This window comes from Cynocephalus volans, chromosome 5 (genome assembly GCF_027409185.1).
Source record: "Cynocephalus volans isolate mCynVol1 chromosome 5, mCynVol1.pri, whole genome shotgun sequence".
Lineage (NCBI taxonomy): Eukaryota > Metazoa > Chordata > Mammalia > Dermoptera > Cynocephalidae > Cynocephalus > Cynocephalus volans.
The window spans coordinates 28,215,339-28,235,014 of record NC_084464.1 but is presented as its reverse complement, the minus strand read 5'-3'; the positions used below and the strand labels follow the sequence as shown (position 1 = coordinate 28,235,014).

Genomic DNA, 19,676 nt, shown 5'->3' with positions numbered 1-19,676 from the left:
AGTTCTTGAGGCAAAGGTTCCTTGGTATGAATGAGCTGGACAGAAAAGGGACCACCCGGAATGGGCAAATAAGGCAGACACACGCTCTGCTCTCCAGGTCTAAAAGAGAAGCCTTCAGTTTCAGGAAGTGCAACCTAATCCAGACACAGCACGACAATATAAAATACAAGCTGAGCTAAACCAAGGAGTCAACTGGGACTGCCATTCCCTGCCAGCCCCTGAAACAACCTCCCTCTGGGACAGAAATCAACTTGGGAACTTCATCATTCATCACAAGAGAACTTTCCAGGAGGAAGAGTACAATTTATTCCGTCCTTCTCAAAGCAAACAACTACAGACAAAGACAGCCTCACACCAATGGGCTTCTAGGTAGCATCTATACTGATTAGCCGAACGGTAAAACAATAAGACCACACAGTTGAAGGACCTTAAGGGCTAGGCTATTAAGAGTGCCTGCATGTGCCGGGTGGGGTCCATTCAGTGCTCTACAGTCCAAGACCAGGTGAGAAATCATGTGCCATCTCAGGCAAGAACGGTTTACTGAATCTCACTCTCTTGAGAACTGAACTCACCTTAAGTGAATATGGAAACATAGAATATCAACATCATTACAAGAAAACACTTCATGAGAAAAGCTATCCAAGTTGCAGTCCATGCCATCTGGACATAGACCCCTGGAAGTACAAGAGACTTCCGGGATTTTTCCAATCCCATGCTTCTCAAATTAGGCCTTGCAATGGGGCAGTAAGCTACTGGAAGCCACAAGATGGAGCAAAGTGTGGCACCATGGGTCATTTCCAGGAATGTAGCAGGCCAGGATATTCCGGCTAAACCTTAACCACATCAGAGGGGTGAAAAACGAGTAAGAAACTGCTGAGGCAATAATCTAAGAAAAAGCTGGAAGGAGAAATGAAGCCACTTTTGCACTTCTAACCCAAACAAACATGAGCTTGATTGCCCTGGCATTGTGAGTAATGGGGGAAAGAAAGAAGACATGCCAGGCTCCTCTGCCACCCCCCAAGCCCTACCCACGGGGGAATCTAACAGCAGACACTTTTTTTTTTTTTAACATTAAGCTAGGATTCCAATGGGCTGGATATATCCTTTCGAGAAGTTGTAAAAATAAAGTGGCCCTAATGAGGATTTGGAATCCAAAACCATACCTCAAGCCCCGAATTTAGCTTAAATAATATTGGACTAATAACGTTCTAAGATGACTTGCAAAACAAATATGAATCCTCTGGAAGGGCAGTTCCTTTACCCCAAGCCTCAAGAAACTACCTCCCACCTTATGATTTTTCATTCAATGGAAATGAATAACTATCTACAAAGGAAATAAAGCACCCTGAGCAAAAGCCAGCAGAAGCCAAACTGGGAAAGTGTCAGTCAGTTATTTTAATCAGACTATGCTTAAATAAATAAAAGCCACATTTGAAAATATATGCAGAACAGGAAACTAACACTCAAAATACTGAACACTGAAACCAACACTGAACAAACATTGAAACTAATATTTGAATGCAACCTACCACTCAAAAAGAACCAAACAGAACTTCCAGAAATCAAAAATAGCCAGAACTAAAGCTTTTACGTGATGGTAACTTAACCCATTTTTCTATTAAAACAAATCTTTACTTATGAAGTAGAAAGTAAAAATGTCATGAATTATACAAACCACAAGACTTGAAAGTCATGTCCTAGCTGAGGTAGGTTCTTTCTAGGCTCAAGACACAGAAAGTTGAGAAACACTGTCCCCTACAGTTGAGAATCGTCTCATCTCCTCCTGAGATATGAAGAAAACACCAGCTGAAGATTATTTATTGACCTGAGTAAGATTAAGCTACTATTGAATACTACTGGAGAATACACAATAACATTCTGCCAGAATACTTTAATTAACACCCCATGGAATTCACATCATGGAATTTGGATAAATGAATGGGTCCATTTCCTGTTGTGCCCAGGGGTAGCAGAGCCTCTGTTGTCATGACAATAGGAAAGCCACGCATTCCCTTCCACACTTCACAGTGGTTAAAATAAACACAGATGAGAGCTGACCCTATTTGCCCTTGCAAGAATTTTTTGAAACCATCTCTCCCCATCAGCTCCTTGAGGGAACAGGCTCCATCCCAATCTCTGTGCAACACTCGGAAAGATACCACCACCCCTAAGCAAACCCATAGGCTAAAAATACAACATATTCCATTTTAAAAGATAAGTCACTGAGAAAATGTTGATCGATATATGAAATGCCCATCACAGCACACATGACTAGAAGCACGAGTTCTGTGCATCAAGGGACTATAGGGTTATTTAAGGTCAATGACAAAACCTGCTTTGTTAAAAAAAAAAAAAAAACAGGAACATAGTGAAAGGTGGAGACAGACTTACAGACGCAGATTTGCAGGCAGATTCCCCTGCTGGATATAAATGAAATCAAATGAAATCAAATCTTGTGCAAGTTGAAACGTGTGAAAGCAAGGAAAGAACAAGAAGTGCACTGGCACAAACATATATAAATATTTTCAACCCCATTCCACCTCTGTCCCTACAACACACACAGGAGAGAACCATGGGAAAACCTCTTAAGGCCTAGAAGAATCATAAAAAAAAAGGATGGGATGGATACTGCATTCCTGTCTGTCAGCCAGAATGTCATCCATGAATACTAAGTATAAAACAAAAGAAGAAATGACTTGCAGGGACAGAGTGCTGTCTTCACATTTTCCACCTCATAGCCCAGAAAGAAGGGACAACATCTCCAGTCCTCTGCCATGCCACTGGTGTGGGTGGGCAGTCGTGGGTGCAGCAAGCTGGCCGAGGGAAGCCCGTGCACTGTAACCTACAGGGAGCTGGGAATCATCTTAGAAATAAGAAATGAGAGCCAGCATATGAGGTCCCATGCAAAGGCAGTCCAAGATTAAATGACACTGTCTGCGTTGATGAGTTATTTACAAACAGGATGACTTTCACTCAGATGTCATGCCCTTAGGTATGCTGCCCGGCACCCAAGCAACTGTCTAAACTGAAATTACACCAGAAAAGAAGGTGGGGTATGGAGAGGAAGCATGCAGCCAACAACTAGTCTATAAATAATTTCAAATAAACCACAAGGGAAGGAAAGAATTATTACTCTTTTGCCTCCTCACATGACAAATGAACAAACTAAGGAAGGAAACATTTGGGGACATACAGAGAAAAGGTCTCCAGAGGGTAATGGGGTTAACTGGCCCCACAAATTTTTAACCACAAAGATAATCATTGCCCACTTACACAGCAACTATACATAAAATGGATATCTATAACTTACTGAAGGACAAAAATATGCTGAGTGCTTTAATTCATATACAGCATTTAATCCTCGGAGCCATAGTTTTCAAAGTGTGATTCTCCAACCAGCAGCATCAAAATCACCTGGGAATTTATTAGAAATGCAGGTTCTCAGGCCCTACCTCAGATCTACTGAATCAAAAACTGTGGAAGGGACACAGCCACACACTTTTAACAAGTCCTCCATCCAGATGATTCTGCTGCATGCTCATATCTGAGAGCTGCTGGATTAGAGTCAAGTCTACAAGGTACAGATATTATGGTGGCTATTCATATCACAAAGAAATACAGGCCCATAGCCATACAGATGCAACCCAAACATCTATACCTTATTACAAAATCTGTCCTCACACTGTTGCCACAAGAACTGTAGGGGCTAGCTAGCTTAGCAAAAATATATGGGCACTGCTCAGCAGGGTTAGCCTGCTTACCTAGCCAAGCATTCCTGGGAACAAGCTCCCTGGTGGTTTTATTTAATAAGAGACAAGCATCCCTTCCCATTGTCATACCTTTAGTGACAACTGGTTGAAGGGAATTTCAACAGAAGCAGCAAGACAGACAGCTTCAGCTTTTAGTAGACATATGGATTTCAGCTGATGGAAAACATCAGTTCCTGGACCCACAGCACCCCAGTCCTCTCTAACCCACAGATTTCTTATCTATGGAAAAGGATGATCTCACATTCAAATGATCTAATAGAGCTCCATTTATCCCTGAATCATTCAATTAGACTGGGTTGTAGGAGGCATAAGAAATGAGAATCGGGAGAGAAAGTATGGCAAAGGCAGTTCAAATCCCTACAAAGCGGAATAACTACAAGTTCCAGAAAGGCCAAGTGTCAGTCTTCACATTACACAATGGCATTTGCCAGAACCACAAGCAGATTACAGCCCTGCAATGTACCAATAGTCTGCAGGATGTCATAATGAATGCAAACATATTTCTTGGGGGCTGAATAACAGGCTGAACAAATTTGTAACAATGTTCCAGAAAAACAATGGCTCTGAAAACATATATTTAGAAACTGCTAGAATCCCATCATACACAGTTCCAAGTTGATGGAATAATAAAACTTGGTAAGTTAATGAATATATACCACAGGCTAATCACAAAGTATCCCAATACTGGCCTGTATCATGTATATGGTTACTTAAAGCAGAATCTACAAACCATTCATTCCCTAAGAATCTGCAGAAGCTAAAGTGGGCTTTAGTCTGGAAAGAACAAACACCCCAGTAGTCCCACTAGCCCCAGATGAGTAGGCACTAACAAAAATGTTTTGACCATAAGATGATCAATAACCACATGATGGATTTACATCACACTACATCAGAGCCAATGCCTGCTTATTGTACTTTTTAAATCATATCATCAGAGAACAATTTACATGACTCAGTAAAGCACCTGGCCAATTACACTGTTATATACTCAACAGAACAGTGCTTCATACAAAAGACACAACGTCTCAAAAGGCTTCCATTTAGTTCAAAACATAATCTGAAACTAAATATGACTAACATGATAAGGACTCATGTTTAAGATTTGACTTTTGTTTTCCTTTTAAATGTTTTTGTTTTTTCCTACATTTTATATATGATAGATGGCAGGAATTAGCATTAAGATTAATCCTACATAATTGAAATTTTTCACAAAATGGTTATATATGGTGTTCAAACTTCATGGAAATTTTCTTGAAAACAAAAGTCCAACTTCGGGGACAAAAGCACAATCTAAGAATATTAGATAACAGAAAAAAAGTGAGGGATATTTATCAGCATCATTATAAGACAATATTTATTACCATGGTCTTACATGCTCGGGAAAAAATTTTTTTTAATTTTAAAAAGACCAGGAAACTGAAGTCAACCAGAGAAAGACACAGTGGACCTTCAGGCAAGAACACTTTTCTTCTCTTGGCATCTCTAATTAAAGATGGTTGCTAGAATTTCAGTGATCTTATACTGGAGAGTTTGAAGACACCAGAACTTACTGTAAAACTACAAACAGACACTTACTTATATTCTAATCAGATGTCCCCAGCAATAAAATAAAGTTTACAAGCTACGTTTTGTTTTCCGTAGAGATGGATGTGGCATTTTAAACCTAGCAAGTATTCAAGGAGCCAGAGAAACAAGTCGGTGGGGGAGGAGAGCAGTATATTACTACCCCCAAGAAAATAAACTCTGTTCTTTCCTAACCTTTTAAAACAAAACAAGTATAGGTAATTTTTCAAACACACGCATGAGCATACGCACACTGCACCCCTTCCAATATGACAAAGTGCAAAAAATATTCACAATTCTAAATAAGAATATTTGCTTCTGAAATATGATGACTCCTCAGGAAATATTTCCTTTCCTTGTATTTTATTTAGCTGCCCTTAGAATTTGTTTACGTTCTCAAAAACATGTAAACGTTTACTGCACACCAGGCAAGTGTGCCAGTCACTGGGGACAGACAGATAAACAAGGACTATCCCATCTCTCTGGGAGCTGAGGGTCGTACTCTTAGAAAGTCTGCACATCAAGTGGGCACAGCCTATACAGCTGTGACCGTCCACACCTTTCCCACCCAAACGTACACAGGAAAAATCACACATTAATGATGTTGATTTAGACCAGATGTGCAAAATGAGCTTCAAGCTAGCAGGACAGATCTATCGAGGTATTATGATGGTTACACTCTACACGATTCCATCTCTGCAAATAAAAGCCACTGGGGCTAGAGGAAAGGAGAACGTATTCTTCTCTGGTATCTACCTATTCCAAGAAAAACATCCACTTAGTATTATTACAATCTCCTAAATTTCCAGTAGCAGAAATAAACCAAACTCTCTCTGGCAATAAGTCATTTTAGTTGCTGCCTTCCCTCTCCAGCCAACCTGCCACCAATCCTAAAATAAAAGGGAGGGAATGTGGATAGAAGAGAACAGGGTAAGTGTGGGGTGACAGTAGTAAGAAGGAACATTCGATTTCCACCTTAGTCAAAACACTGTGCTCTACTTTTAATTGAGCTAAGCAGCTGAGTGAGGCACTAAAATTAAGGAGCATTCTGCATAAAAAGGCATGTCTAACAAACCCTCACATAAGCACTCACATGTGAACCACAAGTGACATTACTGTCTGTCACCTCCTTCACAAACTAGGGGACTCCAAACCCTCACAAATCCAGCACCTAGTGCCTTTTTCACGTGAGATGACTGGAACCTGTGTCTATGTGCTCACTCTAAATTTCAGCAAGGAAAGCTCATGAACAGATAGAATGTTTCCAGAAGGATCAGACACTACTGAAAAAGATACGGGTGATGCTTAGATTTGTCCTTTAGGGGTGTAAGAAGGCAAGGAGGGCAAAAGCATGTGACAGAAACATTCATATTTAAAAGACTAGCAAGAGCCATGATAGAGGAGGAAGCAAAGAAACTGGTACCCAGCAGTTTCCGTGGCAACCACAAAGCATGCTAGACCATCATTTGCACGGGAGGTGGAAGTGATATCCCTGCCATCTGATCTCCGAGGTAACAGAAAAAGGAAATGGCCACAGCAGTAATAAAACTATCTCAAATGAAGTTCTAGCCATTTTCTTTCTAAAATAAATATGGCAGAAGCTTATGTGATTACCAGTAACCTTAAACAAATTATGGAGCTGGATGTGCATTCCCACAAGTGCCTAAAAATTTGTTCTCAGCAACAACTAATGACCAATTAAATTAAAAGTATCCCTGCCAGTGTCTGAACCTGCACAGAACACACACATTCCGAGGTAGGTCCTGCATTTTCCATTCCCTCCTTCATACCGCGAGCCCATGCACTGTGCGGACAGTGGCCTGCTGCCTGGTGATCTGCGAGAATAAAGGCATGTCTCCAAAGACCTCTCCAGACAGAGTTCCACATTCAGCAGGAAAAGGAACTCTGAAGAAGAGGACCTCAGTTTCACTGATGAAAACACCACACACAATCCCAGGAAGATAAGCATAAACAGTTGGTTTAAAATAAATTGCACACAGCCATTAACTATTGTCAGAAAGAAGCATCTCTGCTTTACATTACTGCAAAGAGCTACTCCAAGTAGATCAAGGGCCACCGCACCCCAAGCTACTCAAGCCAGACATGTGGTGCTTTCACACACAAAAACTGAAATTCCATGATGCCTTTAAAACTCATGGCACAATGGAGCCAATGGAAATTTACACTAAAAGCCTTTTGATCAAAACCATAAAATGACAGTGATAGCTTTCAAATAGTACAACCCCCCAACTCACTTTTAATTAGGCAAGAACCTCTCTAAGTCACCTCTTCCTCTGGGGTTAAGGAGGGGAAAAAGAAAAAAGAAAGTCTGGGGTTTGTTTTCCATTTAGTAAGGTGAAGACATGATCGCTCTTGGTTCCCTACTATAACTGAAAGAAGCTAATGTCATTCTACATTCACTTCACAAATAATGACTCAGTGCCACCAAGCACATCTTGGCTTAGACTGATTTGGGGACCAATGCTAAAGCATACCAACTTCCTGCTTAGTGTGTGGAGATAGGTTATTTCATAGAATTCTAAAAACCACCTGGGTTGTTGGTTATGTCAAGTCTAACTAGCTGGGTCTATCCAACGTGCAGCCCCTCTGTCACCAATGCGCAGGAAGGCTGGTGAGAGGGTGTGGGGTGCGCCCTGCTCACACTGCAGGTGATTCCGTAAACCAACTTTGAGAATACTGTGTAAATTCTAAGGCTCTCCACAAGACAGAAAACTGGACTGCAACCTGATTCTCTACACCCTGTCCTCCACCCATCAACAACAACCATGAGTGTGCTTTCAAAATATAAACTAAAACTCTTGTCTCAATCTTGACACATTGGTAAAGAAAAGTTAATAAAGAGATCCTGCCCTCTCCCAGCCCTCCTGTGATGCCAGATAGAGAATGCCTCTGAAGCACACAAGGCCTTCCAGAAGCACAAAGAACCATGTGCCAAGCCTCAGCCCCCACCCACAGATTACCAAGAGGCACAACCTCCACCTCATCAACCCCTGGCCCTTCCTGCTCTGCAGGTCTCAAGCAGTTGTTGTCTTGTCCTGAGGGCAAACAGCCCAGCACCCAGGAGGCTTGTCATGTTATTAATTCAACTCCAGCCCCAGGTACTGCGTCAGACTGGCTGAGAAAGCAGCTTCTGGGAGCTCACATTGTGCTCTGTTACGAAGTCAGAGAGGACTAACTCACCAAGAAGACCATCGCAAGAGTAGAAGGGACTCCTCCTCTGTCACTCTTACTACCCTCCCCACAGAGGGACCTTACTAAAGATGCCCCATCTTTCCTAGACATTTCCCTAGTCACTTAGCCTGTATCCCACAGAATTCACTTATGTTTCTTCTACAGCATTCATTCATTGCAATTGAAATTATTTGCTTCTCTGTTCTCCCTGGAATGCAGATTTCCTGTGGCACACAACCAGGCTTAATCAATCATCTTTAGATCCATCTCAGTACCTGGCCAACTATTAGCATGCATTTTGAAGACGACCACACTTGGCCTTGAAAGCCACACTTCTCTGAAAGTTAAAATGGGATCATTTTGACTGACTCTACAATTCTCAGGCCACTCAAATTTTGAAAACACAACTCTTCTCTCTTCATCATAAGTACACCATAGTGGTTCTTCAATAATTTATTCAAGGCGAGCAGAAGCCATTTACTGAGTCTTTACTAGGAGCTTCTCTTTGGCAAAGTGTAACCTTCTGAGCCTCAGTTTTCTCATCTGTACAATGGAAATGACAGTAAAATACCCTATCTCACAGGTTTTGCTGTGGAAATTAAATGGGCTCATATAAAAGATTTAGAACAGCAAATAGCACACCGTAATCCGCATTTAGTAGAAACCACACATTGAATGTTGATCTTTTCCTGGGGTAGCATTATGGAGTTTGATACTCTCTTGCAATGCTGGGCAGGGGCACTGAGCCACAGCTCGAGTGAGTTGTGGGATCACTCGACAGTAAACTCTACAGTGTACTGTTCTGCTGTCATTTTTTTGGATATTGTGTTTTCATATCCCATCATGTCTACAAAAAGACATGATGGTATCTGTTGAGTATCTCATGTCAATACATTACATGAGATATTCAACACTTCATTATAAAACAGGAATGGTGTTAGATGATTTTGCCCAACTGTAGGCTAATGTAAGAATTCTGAGCACATTTAAGGTAGGCTAGGCCAAGTAATGATGTTCAGTAGGTTAGGTGTATTAAATGCATTCTCAACTTAACAATATTTTCAACTAACTATGGGCTTACTAGGATGTAACCCCATGTAAGTAGAGGAGCATTTGTATAAATGCTTGCTGTTAACATCAACACAGCTACCCTGCAAAAGTGGTATTCTTTTGAAGGACTGACTCTCTCATGGACAGTTGGAGAAGAAAGTGAGATTCAAGCCCAGTCTATATGAATCTAAAATCTCAAATATTTTTCCTATCTCCTGATTTCTACTCAAAGGTCTAATTATAAAATTGTGAGGAAAGCATGTTCCACCTTAAACCACCAAATTCTGAAGGTCACTGAGAGACATGTCCTCTAGGTGTCACCTCCAAATCAAAACAGGGGAAGAGGGTCAAAACAGGGCAAGCAGGGCAGTTAGGCAGGGATACATACTAGTCTATAGACTGGTACATGTGCCTCCCAGAAACCCAGAATAACTCTGAGGGTTTAGGAACATGAGCTCAGAAGTCTAAGCAACAAGGAAGAGGGGAGGAATGCTGACCACTAGAGAAGGAGACTGGGGTAACAGAAAAGTTCTCTAAAGAGAAAAAGTGCCTTGAAAAAACAAATAAGGAGACTCCACCCAAGCACCCTTCCTCCTCAGGTGGGCAAAGACAGGACTATATAAGATGATAGCAGGACCATAAAGTGCAATCGCAGCTGCAGGAGCCGTGGAACACTGCCCACCAGACCTGTTTCCCATCCCCTCCCTACCATGACCTAATGAAAGACAGGGGCAAGAAGACAAGTCAGCAAGGAGTGACGAGAAGTGACAGGCTTCCTCAGCTGCCACATCACAGTCATCCATCCAGGAGATAAGGTGGGCGCTCAGCCCAAGGTGAAGTCGAGCATACAGAAGCACCTCTCAGCCCTAATTATCCTGATCTGGGTAGTAACAATTTGTCCTTGCTTGGGCTAGAGGCACAGGATGGAGGGTGGAAAGAAGTTTCTGAGGGGAGCCTGCAGTCCATCCAGCCAGTCAAGCCACACAAATCTACCCATGCGCATCCCATAAAAGATGAGCCCAAAATATCAGGCTGCCTTTGGTCAGCCACTCAGGAACAACTTGCCCCCTAATGCTGCACCAACAAACCCCACTCATCACCCAGTTCCACACTCCTTCTATGATGCCAAACTCTATCCCCAACTGTTATTTATATGACACTTCCAAACAGCCAACACCACCATTCTGCCCCCACCCCCAAAAAACAATGTGGACCTCAGCTTTCTTTGCTCTGCTAGAAGACCAGGCTGCACCTTTAGACCTTGATGAAGGGTGTTGCCCAGCAGCAGTGGACACCATTCACGTGCATCATCGAGTAGGCCTAACAGTGAGAAGGAAGACATAAATGGACTCGACAAGATGCTTCCTTCATGAGAAAGAAGGATCTGCCTCCTGTAAACTGGAGCAATTCAAAAGGTTTTATAACCCCAATATAAGTAGTAATCTGCCAAGCAGTTAAAACTCCAAGACAGGAGGAGGGAGAAGGGAAAGTCCATTAAAAAGTTCATGTGCAAAACCAATCAGAAGTTATGTTTATTTGAGCAGCTTCATCGGTTCTGCAGACGACTATAGCGAGGATTTTATTGCAGGGAAAGAAACTGCCCACGAATGCAGGTGAGCAGCACATGCCACCTCTGGGAAACAGAGCATGTGTGCAATTGCCACTGACACCTCCAGGACAATCAGAAAGGCTCCCTTAGCAACATGCTATCTAGCTGGAGACATCCAACCCAGGGCATTTTTACTTTGGTGACCATTTTGATTGTGGAAAAAAACTTAAGATCAAGGTGAAGGTAGAGAGCTGAAAAGATACAAGCTCCCCTCCCAAACATGGAACAGTGGGAGGGGGAAAGCCTATCCACAAGCAGGTACTGCGAGGGGCCAATACTTTCCCCTTGCCCCAAGCTCACCAACTCCACTCAACTGAAAGAAAGGTGAAGGGTATTCTCGCAGAGGGACAGAGTACCCATTAAAATCACAAAGTAACCACAGATCCACTTGGAACAGCTACCTGAAACGATAGTTAGGTCCTCACACCCAGGATGTGCCTCTCTCCTGAGTGTCTGTACTCATGAAAGCATGAACCTCTAATAGTGGAGGACTCCCAAAAGGATTTCAGAAGCTACATGTGTTTTGCTCAAGATAAGCTGAAGTTTTTCCCCTATCTATTGCTTGGCTTATACTAAAGAAAAAATTTCATTTGTTTCATAAACTAAGGAATACAAGCACAGGCAAAGAAAAGAGTATTTAGGAGATGATATGACCTGGAGGGTCACACAGTGCACCCAGGTGCTCACTGACTGCGGCTGTGGCCCAGCCACAGTTCAAACCAACATGCCAACTGCTAACCCAAAGGAAGCTGTCTGTACAGAGGAGGCAGCTGCAAGAGTCAGACCTACATTTGATATACCTTATGGAAGGTGGCACAGTACAGTGGGAAAGTCCAGGCATTGTAGATTTGTAGTCTTAGGTTCAAATCCTGTTAACTCAGCTTTAAAATAGGAATGGTAAAACCTTATAGATATTTCAAGAGGATTAAGGTAAGATTTATTGGCACTATATGTTATCTTCAATAGGAGTATTTCTTCATAATGGGCAGCCCTGTTTTAGAGTTCTATAGCTTCAAAAAGATGGAAGAATTTCTAGTAATCACAGGCTTTATTGCACAGTGAGACTTACTATTTATAGGGCATGTGCTTCTTTATTAATTTTGAAATTTTCTTTTGCACTGGGTCAGGCCTTACTTATGCTATTCACTTTTTTCTTTTTTAATGACTAACAAAACTGAATGAAAAGCTTATGAGTGTGGCTAGATAAAGAACAAATGTGGTAATTATACTTCCTGGTGGTATGTTTCACTCTTTCTCTCATTCAGAGAACAGAAGGAATTTCCATTTGTAGCTAAGATAGAGTAATAGGAACAGGATTTACCCCATGCCTGCCTGAAAGAACTAAAAATCCACACAAGACAATGGACATCACACGACAAAGTACTATGTATGATCCCTGAGATAGGGGAAACAAATAATTCCCCAGCTCACTGCCTTTGGAGAATTTCCAGGCTGCAGCAGAGTTAGGGAAAAGTCAAACAGGGCTTAGAGAGATCCCTGAGATGAGGAGAAGGAGTTGAGAGACTGGGGAGGCCAACATAAACAGAATGGATAAGGTGAAGTTCTGTCAAGGACTTCTGTGAGGAGAGCCACACAGAGAACTCTGGAATCTGCCAGGGTGCTCCTCAAGTCTTCAGCTAAGTGTTAGTGGGCACAAGTGTTTGGAAACTAGCCAAGGGAAAGTACTACTAGAAAGGATTAGAGGAAACAGTCCCTGAATCTCACACAGGGCCAGGAATAGTGCTGTTCCTATTATACCAAATGGTAAACATTAAAATTCACAGGACAGCAAGTAAAATACTCATAAGGTCCTACCTAACGAAGCTTAAAAGCAAGGCCCAAATGGATCAAACCATTTCCTAGTAACTTAATCAGATCTCAGAACAATGCCCAAACATATCCCCCAGCCAACCAAGGAAAATTTACAATGCCTTGCATTCAATAAAAAATTACCAGCATGCAAACTAGCAGGAAGACATAACCAATGTTGAGGAGAAAAAAAAATCAATCCAAACTGACCGATATAAATAAAACAGATGGTAGAATTAATACACAAAGATACTAAAAAAAACCTATTATAACTATATTCCAAATGTTCAAGAAGGCAGAACAAAGATTAACTGAAGACTATGAAAAGACCAAAATCTAACTTCTAAATATAAAAACGATGATACATTCAACAGGTCTAACAGCAAATTTTGACTAGAAACTATCTAAAATGAAACATACAGAGGAAAAAAGGCTGAAAAAAATGAACAGCGCATCAGTGAACCATGGGACAACTTCAAGCAGCCAAACATAAATTTATGAAAGCACTTGGAAAGAGAAATATGTGCAAATGAAGTCTCCAAAGTGGGAAAGAGGAACACAGAAAAAGGAGTTGAAGAAATAACAATTTTTCCAAAATGGATGAAACCTATAGAACTGATAAACTCAATGAACCTCAAGCACAACATAAAACTACACCGGGGCACATTACATCAAATTGGATAAAACCAGTGAAGGATTAAAAAGTAAACCAGGGTACATCCTAAAGTGGTTTTAAAAAATGACATAAACAGGGCAAACCAAAAAAACAGTGGAGCAGTATCATTAAGTACTGCAGGTGGATGACCCTTAACCTAGAATTCTATACCCAGCAAAAATATCTTTCAAAAATAAAAGACAATTTCTTACAACTGTATGTGACTCTACAATTACCATAAAATTAAAAGATTTTTCCTTGAAGATGAGGGCGTAAAGACCTTTTCTGGCATACAAAAGCTAAAAGATTTATCCATCACCAGCAAACCTTTATTAGAAATATTAAAAATCCTTCAAGCAAAAATAAAAGGATACCAGAAAAACATCTCTAAGAAGGAAAGAGCATCAGAAATGGCAACTATGTAGGTACATAGAAAGAGCAGACAGGCTAGGGACAACCACAGTTAAATTATATTGACTTCCACACTTTTTTCTGTCATCACCTAAGGTGCCACATAGTATTCTATTTCTCAATTTGGTCCCTTTTTTACTTCCCGTGAGTACAGAGTATATTTCACTCAAGAAACCTCTAAAATTTAAAATTATAATAGCACCCTACTTTGTAAAAGACTCTTCAAGGTTGGAACAAGTAAATATTCTGCTTCTAGACCAGGAGAAACATACGTAAGCTGTTTGTTACTTGCTTGGCCTTGATCTTTGGCAATAATAGTGACTACATTTAACATTAAGCCATACTACTAATGTATTTTGTTAAAGCAATGGGTAAAAAATTATTTAGGCATTTAGAACTGTAAATCTTAAGGATACTCACTTTGAATAACCCCAATTCACAAAGGTGCATGCTGTCAAGGGAGACTCCTATGCATCTGGGCTTATGTGCGCCTTCCAAACTTGAAGGTAGGAAAGTATTTTATACCAACAAAGTAACTCAGAACAAAGAGAATAAGGAACACAGTAACAGTGACAATTCAGTTGTGAACGCAATATCTGTTAAAACCCTGGGAGAATTCTCACCATTTTCAACATGCATGCATTCATATCCAGGAGCCAAACTGCACTTGGTCATGACATCCATACACTTCCAGTAATTCTTTACATTCAAAATTCAGTCTACTGCAACAGAGCTAAGTATCTTTGAACTCATTTAGTCTAATGCTATCAAAGGCCTAACTAAAATACAGCAGCGCTTTGTTTAACAAGAAAGAAAAGTTCTATCTCTGCAGAGGCACAGTCTGTACTTTTTTTTTATGTGTTTCACAGAAACTTTTGGAGTTTGTTCTTAGAAGTGTGTTAACATACAAAAAGCAATACACACTTCAAAAGAATATCAGGCAGTCATAGGTAACACAGGATCTCAGCATTATGCACTAGGGGCCTCCCTGCAAGGCAAAGCAATGATTAATGTATGAACAGTCACCATGGAATCTGCTCCCGACACCCTGTCTTCACAAACCACAACCTCAGCGCACGCATACCTCCTCCATGCAAGCAAATACCAGGTTACAGCTGCTCTGTGGAGGAAATTCACGGCATACACCACAAAGTCCTTCCTGTGACTCAGTAACTTCAAAAGGGCCACACTTTTCCACCTGCCTACAGAGGGCTGTGATGGGGCACCACGGAGGAAAAATATAAATCACAATTTGTATAAATCACAAACTCTCTGAAACACGCTGGAGAAGTCTCCAACAAATGTGCATATTCACACATCATATACACTGATGACAGCTAATAGTATCTAACGCACAGAGTACTCATTATAAACTTGAATTCTCTTCAAGAATTAACTTGCTCAGGTCACAAATCACCATCAGGTGGTTATTACTGTCATACACATGTTACAGATGAAGAAACTAAGACCCAGAGATACTATATAACCTGCCCAAGGGCACATAACAAGTAAATGTTTGAGCTATAATGAAAAGCCACTCCTTCTGGCTTCAGTCCATACTTTTGTTTTTTCCTTTAAATTACTTTATTGTATTTATTTATTTTTATTTACTTATTTTGGTGGCTTCATTCATTCATTCATTTATTTTTGTTGGCTGGTCAGTAGTACAGGGATCTAACCCCGAACCTTGGTGTTATCAGCACCACGCTCTAACCAACTGAGCTAACCAGCCAACCTTCCAGGGCCATACTCTTAACCACTATGCTGCAACAAGGTTTCCACAAACAGTCTTCAGAACTACCATTATTTTTAATTTTTTCATCCTCCTTCCCTCCACCCACCCCAAAATATAAACAGTTAATCTTGCTATCTATTTGAGCAGCCAATTCAAAAGATCTGTTTTGGAGCATGCATTTTAGATCTTCCATTTAATTACAGCTAAAAGAATGCCCTCACCAAGTTCTTTGTACAACATCTTCTTTTCCATTAGCCAAACAGATAATCCTTATCTCCATAACCATTACTCCAAAGAGTTTCTCACACTTGAGTCCACACCTGACTGACCAAAATTCTGGTTTCTGAAAATACTGAGATATTTCTGGAGGAAAGACAAATTCTACAAGAGCAACCAAGTGGACTGGGATGGACAATGCAAGGGTAGTGAAATAGGCATGGCCACCATCACATTCAGAGGGGACTGATGAAAAGCTGAAAGTCCCTATAATATTTTCATTCTGAACAATAAGAACTACATTAATGTATAATTTTAAAAAAACAACCTCACCTCCCACAATGATCAAAAGGAAAAGAAAACCAAACACCTAGAACAAACAAACAAAAAACCTCAGCCCCTCCGGTGAGCTTATTGTACTCCCACAGCAGAGTCCTTCCAATCCTTCTTTGGCTGGGCTGCCTTGTCCACCACACAGGCAAAGAGTGATTTCAGACGATACCCTTTTTTTAATGGCTAGGTAAACAGATGCCCGTTTTGTTTGGGGAGGTTTTACTTATTTAATTGGGGGCGGGGGGGGGGCGTGCCTCTATAAAAATAAATCCCAAGGAAAAGAATTTGAAACTTGAGGAAAAAAATACAAAACTCTACAGAATTCTGGATTCTACTGCTTTCTATCTGCTAAAAAGATTCTTAACATCAAGTGAAAGCAATGGCAGCAAATATACTGAGCAAAACATGGCTATGGGGATTTCCTGTAGGAAAATAACACTTTGAAGATACATGGATGTATCTGAACCCTTAGAAAAACATGTTATAAGCATCATCAGAAAAATGTAATCGCTTCAATTTCCAGGCTGGAAAATCAGAGTGGGTAAGGTCTGAACTGAGGTGACATCAGTCTTCACCACAGATTTTCATTTTTCAAAAGAAGAAAGCACATAAATTCCCTTTCACTCTCCCTGCTCCCCTTTCTCCCACCTGCCTCTATCCCTCTAGTTTAGACAAAAGCCAAATTAGTTGATTAAGTCTAAAAACATGGACCTAAAAAGATGTGCACAGCATGAATAATTAAGTGTACAAAAATAGCTAGCAAATTATTATCATTCTAAAAAAATAGAGAATGTTTTTTACACAGCAAATAGGTAAATCATTACACCCTGGACTTTTAGGATTCAATGTTTTCTCCTGGGAAAATACAAACGCCAAAAGAGAATGTAAATGATCAATCTCAAAACAAGCTCTCCCCATGCATATATAACGTTTAGGGAACTTAAGACACATAGGGAAAAAATAGCACCTAGTCAACAATCCATCCAATGCTTGAATCCACATTTCAAAATAACCACTTTAGGTAGTTACTCTAGGTTTGACTTCTCACCTTCAGAGACAGCATGCTTCATCAACTTACTAGAAAAGGTACTTTATATGTAAGATGAAGGAAGGTTGAGCACGGCACTTTCAACAGTACACTGACTTAACTTCATAAATTCAGGTTCCAATTCACCCACCAAACAGGGATCCAAACAAATGAGTTTGTCAGCTACTATTTACTTATACTTACTATATACCCTGCAACACTGCAAGAAATGTGTGCTTAAAAGACACTACCTATTTGAAGGCTACAAAGCCCTCCTCCTGCAAACAAGGCCACCCCAAACCTGCCTCAAAGTGTGGCTCAAATCTTAATCCATCTATGTCCCTGATGGGTTTCCTTAGTATGGTGACCATAACCAAATGATATACTGCAATGAATCCTAAATTCAGTACAACCAACAATTAAAGAGGATTTGCAATGGTTAAAAATTTTCCTAACCCTGAAAAGTTTCTCTTTTCCACTGCTCTAGAGAACTCAAGTTAAATGACTGCTCTGCACACGACTGCCATCCGACACCAAGGTCCCATGCAAGAGGAAGCCAGCAGCACTGTCACCTGAGAGAGGCACAAGAGTCCTACAGAACATCCTCCAAGAGAATGAAGCCTACTGACTTGCATCATCGCACCCCCATGCTGACAGGGTCCGAGCCAGAAATGAGGCTGACATAGCCAAAGGAGTGGGTTGTCATTTCCTAGAATTCTGTTCCCACATAGAGATGAAACTTGATGGCAGATGCATGAACACCCGCCCACGCTGAAGGAATGGATATTATCACACATCCCAATGTATTTACTGATTTGATTTTTTACACATCCTGGAGATCCCTCTCTTGTGATGATTCCTTTTCCAAATTGGAGCAGGGGAAATGTTTGTTATTTTAGTACATAATAGGTTCATCACTGAGAAGCTCAACCAAGTGTTTTTTTTAAAAAGCCCAGTACAAAGGCAGATTTGTCCTACGTATGCTCACTAAATGTACTAGTGACATCTAATGCACAGTGCTGAGGTTTAAGAGAAAATGAGGATGAAAGTTAATACAGGCTCAGTGTATTGCGGGCTATTTAAACAAAGACACTTCATGATGAAGGAAAATAAGACTTAGAGCAATCCATCTCAAATTTCAGATCTAAAAACTATTAAGATTTTTAAATATCTACCCATGGTTAATCTTGACTTTTTCTCTTAATTTTCCACTATACTCAGTTCTTCATGAGATACACACATCTAGATTTTTTTTTCATAAAGTAAATAAATTCATAAATTCTGCAGAATGTGTAAACAAAGAACAGACCAGAGGAATTTTTTTTTTCTTTTGCCCAACCTCTCTAACAGATTTTAAGAAAAAAAATCACGAAGCTAGTCATCCAGGAAAACACCGAATATGAGAACAAAAAAGGAACCAAATAAAATATAAATTCTAAATGGGAATAAGAAGAAAACACGAGATATGAAATGGGGCAGATACTAGCAAGTGTTTTTTTAAACACCAATTAAAAGTATTATTATACAATGTCACTGCCCCTGTTTAAACATGAAACCACGAACTGTTATCAAACTACCATAGCCAACTTCCTTATTAAATCTAAAGCTCATTTAGGAAAGTCGTATAAAAATAACCACTGTTAAGAACCGATTCCACAACGGCTAACTTGGTTAAATGACTATGGATTAAAAATACACACAGTGTAATTCCTGCTTTCCTGACAAGAAAAAGAAATTTCAGAAACACCACATTTAATTCTTCAAATTTTTAGAAATACCTCTCTTCAGAAGTGGCAAACCACCATCTAATATGCTCCTCAAGATAACTCCTGATGAGATGTGATTATAATGAACACTTAGGACAGGTAATACAAGCTGGTAACTCTCTGGCCAGTTTTTATGGCAGGAACATGTTTTGTTTGATCCACAGCACCTTTGTTTATTCGTGTTAATTATAACTACTAGACAATACTTAGAAATCACGACATTTGATACAAAAACCCATAATTCTGTCTCCTCTATGACATCAAGAGATTAGGTGTGTGGGCTCATGTCTGTTCCCACTTGGCCAAAACTGGCACCTGACTTTGCAGTCCCTGGTTTAAGGTACCAGTTGATTCAGCCTTGAGTACTAACCTTTTCCTCGACGGCCCTTCTTCAAAATCTGAAGAACTAACATCGTTGCTAGTAGAGGACACCTGGGATGCATCGTCCTTCTCATTCTCTGACTGTTCTGATGCTGGTCCTAATCCCTTAGACTGGTCATTACCAAGGAGCCCTACAGGTGAGAAAAGGGGACAAACACT

At 40.5% G+C, this 19,676-nt stretch overlaps 1 protein-coding gene across 2 annotated transcripts in view; it reads right to left on the bottom strand.

Annotated features, from left to right (window-relative positions):
- Nucleotides 1–19,676, bottom strand: part of JARID2 (jumonji and AT-rich interaction domain containing 2) — a 238,125-nt gene that overhangs the window by 83,192 nt on the left and 135,257 nt on the right. For both annotated transcript variants that reach the window (XM_063097697.1, XM_063097698.1), the window contains exon 3: nucleotides 19,507–19,648. In XM_063097697.1, the coding sequence (XP_062953767.1) occupies nucleotides 19,507–19,648 (142 nt within the window). The remainder of the gene's footprint in view (nucleotides 1–19,506; nucleotides 19,649–19,676) is intronic.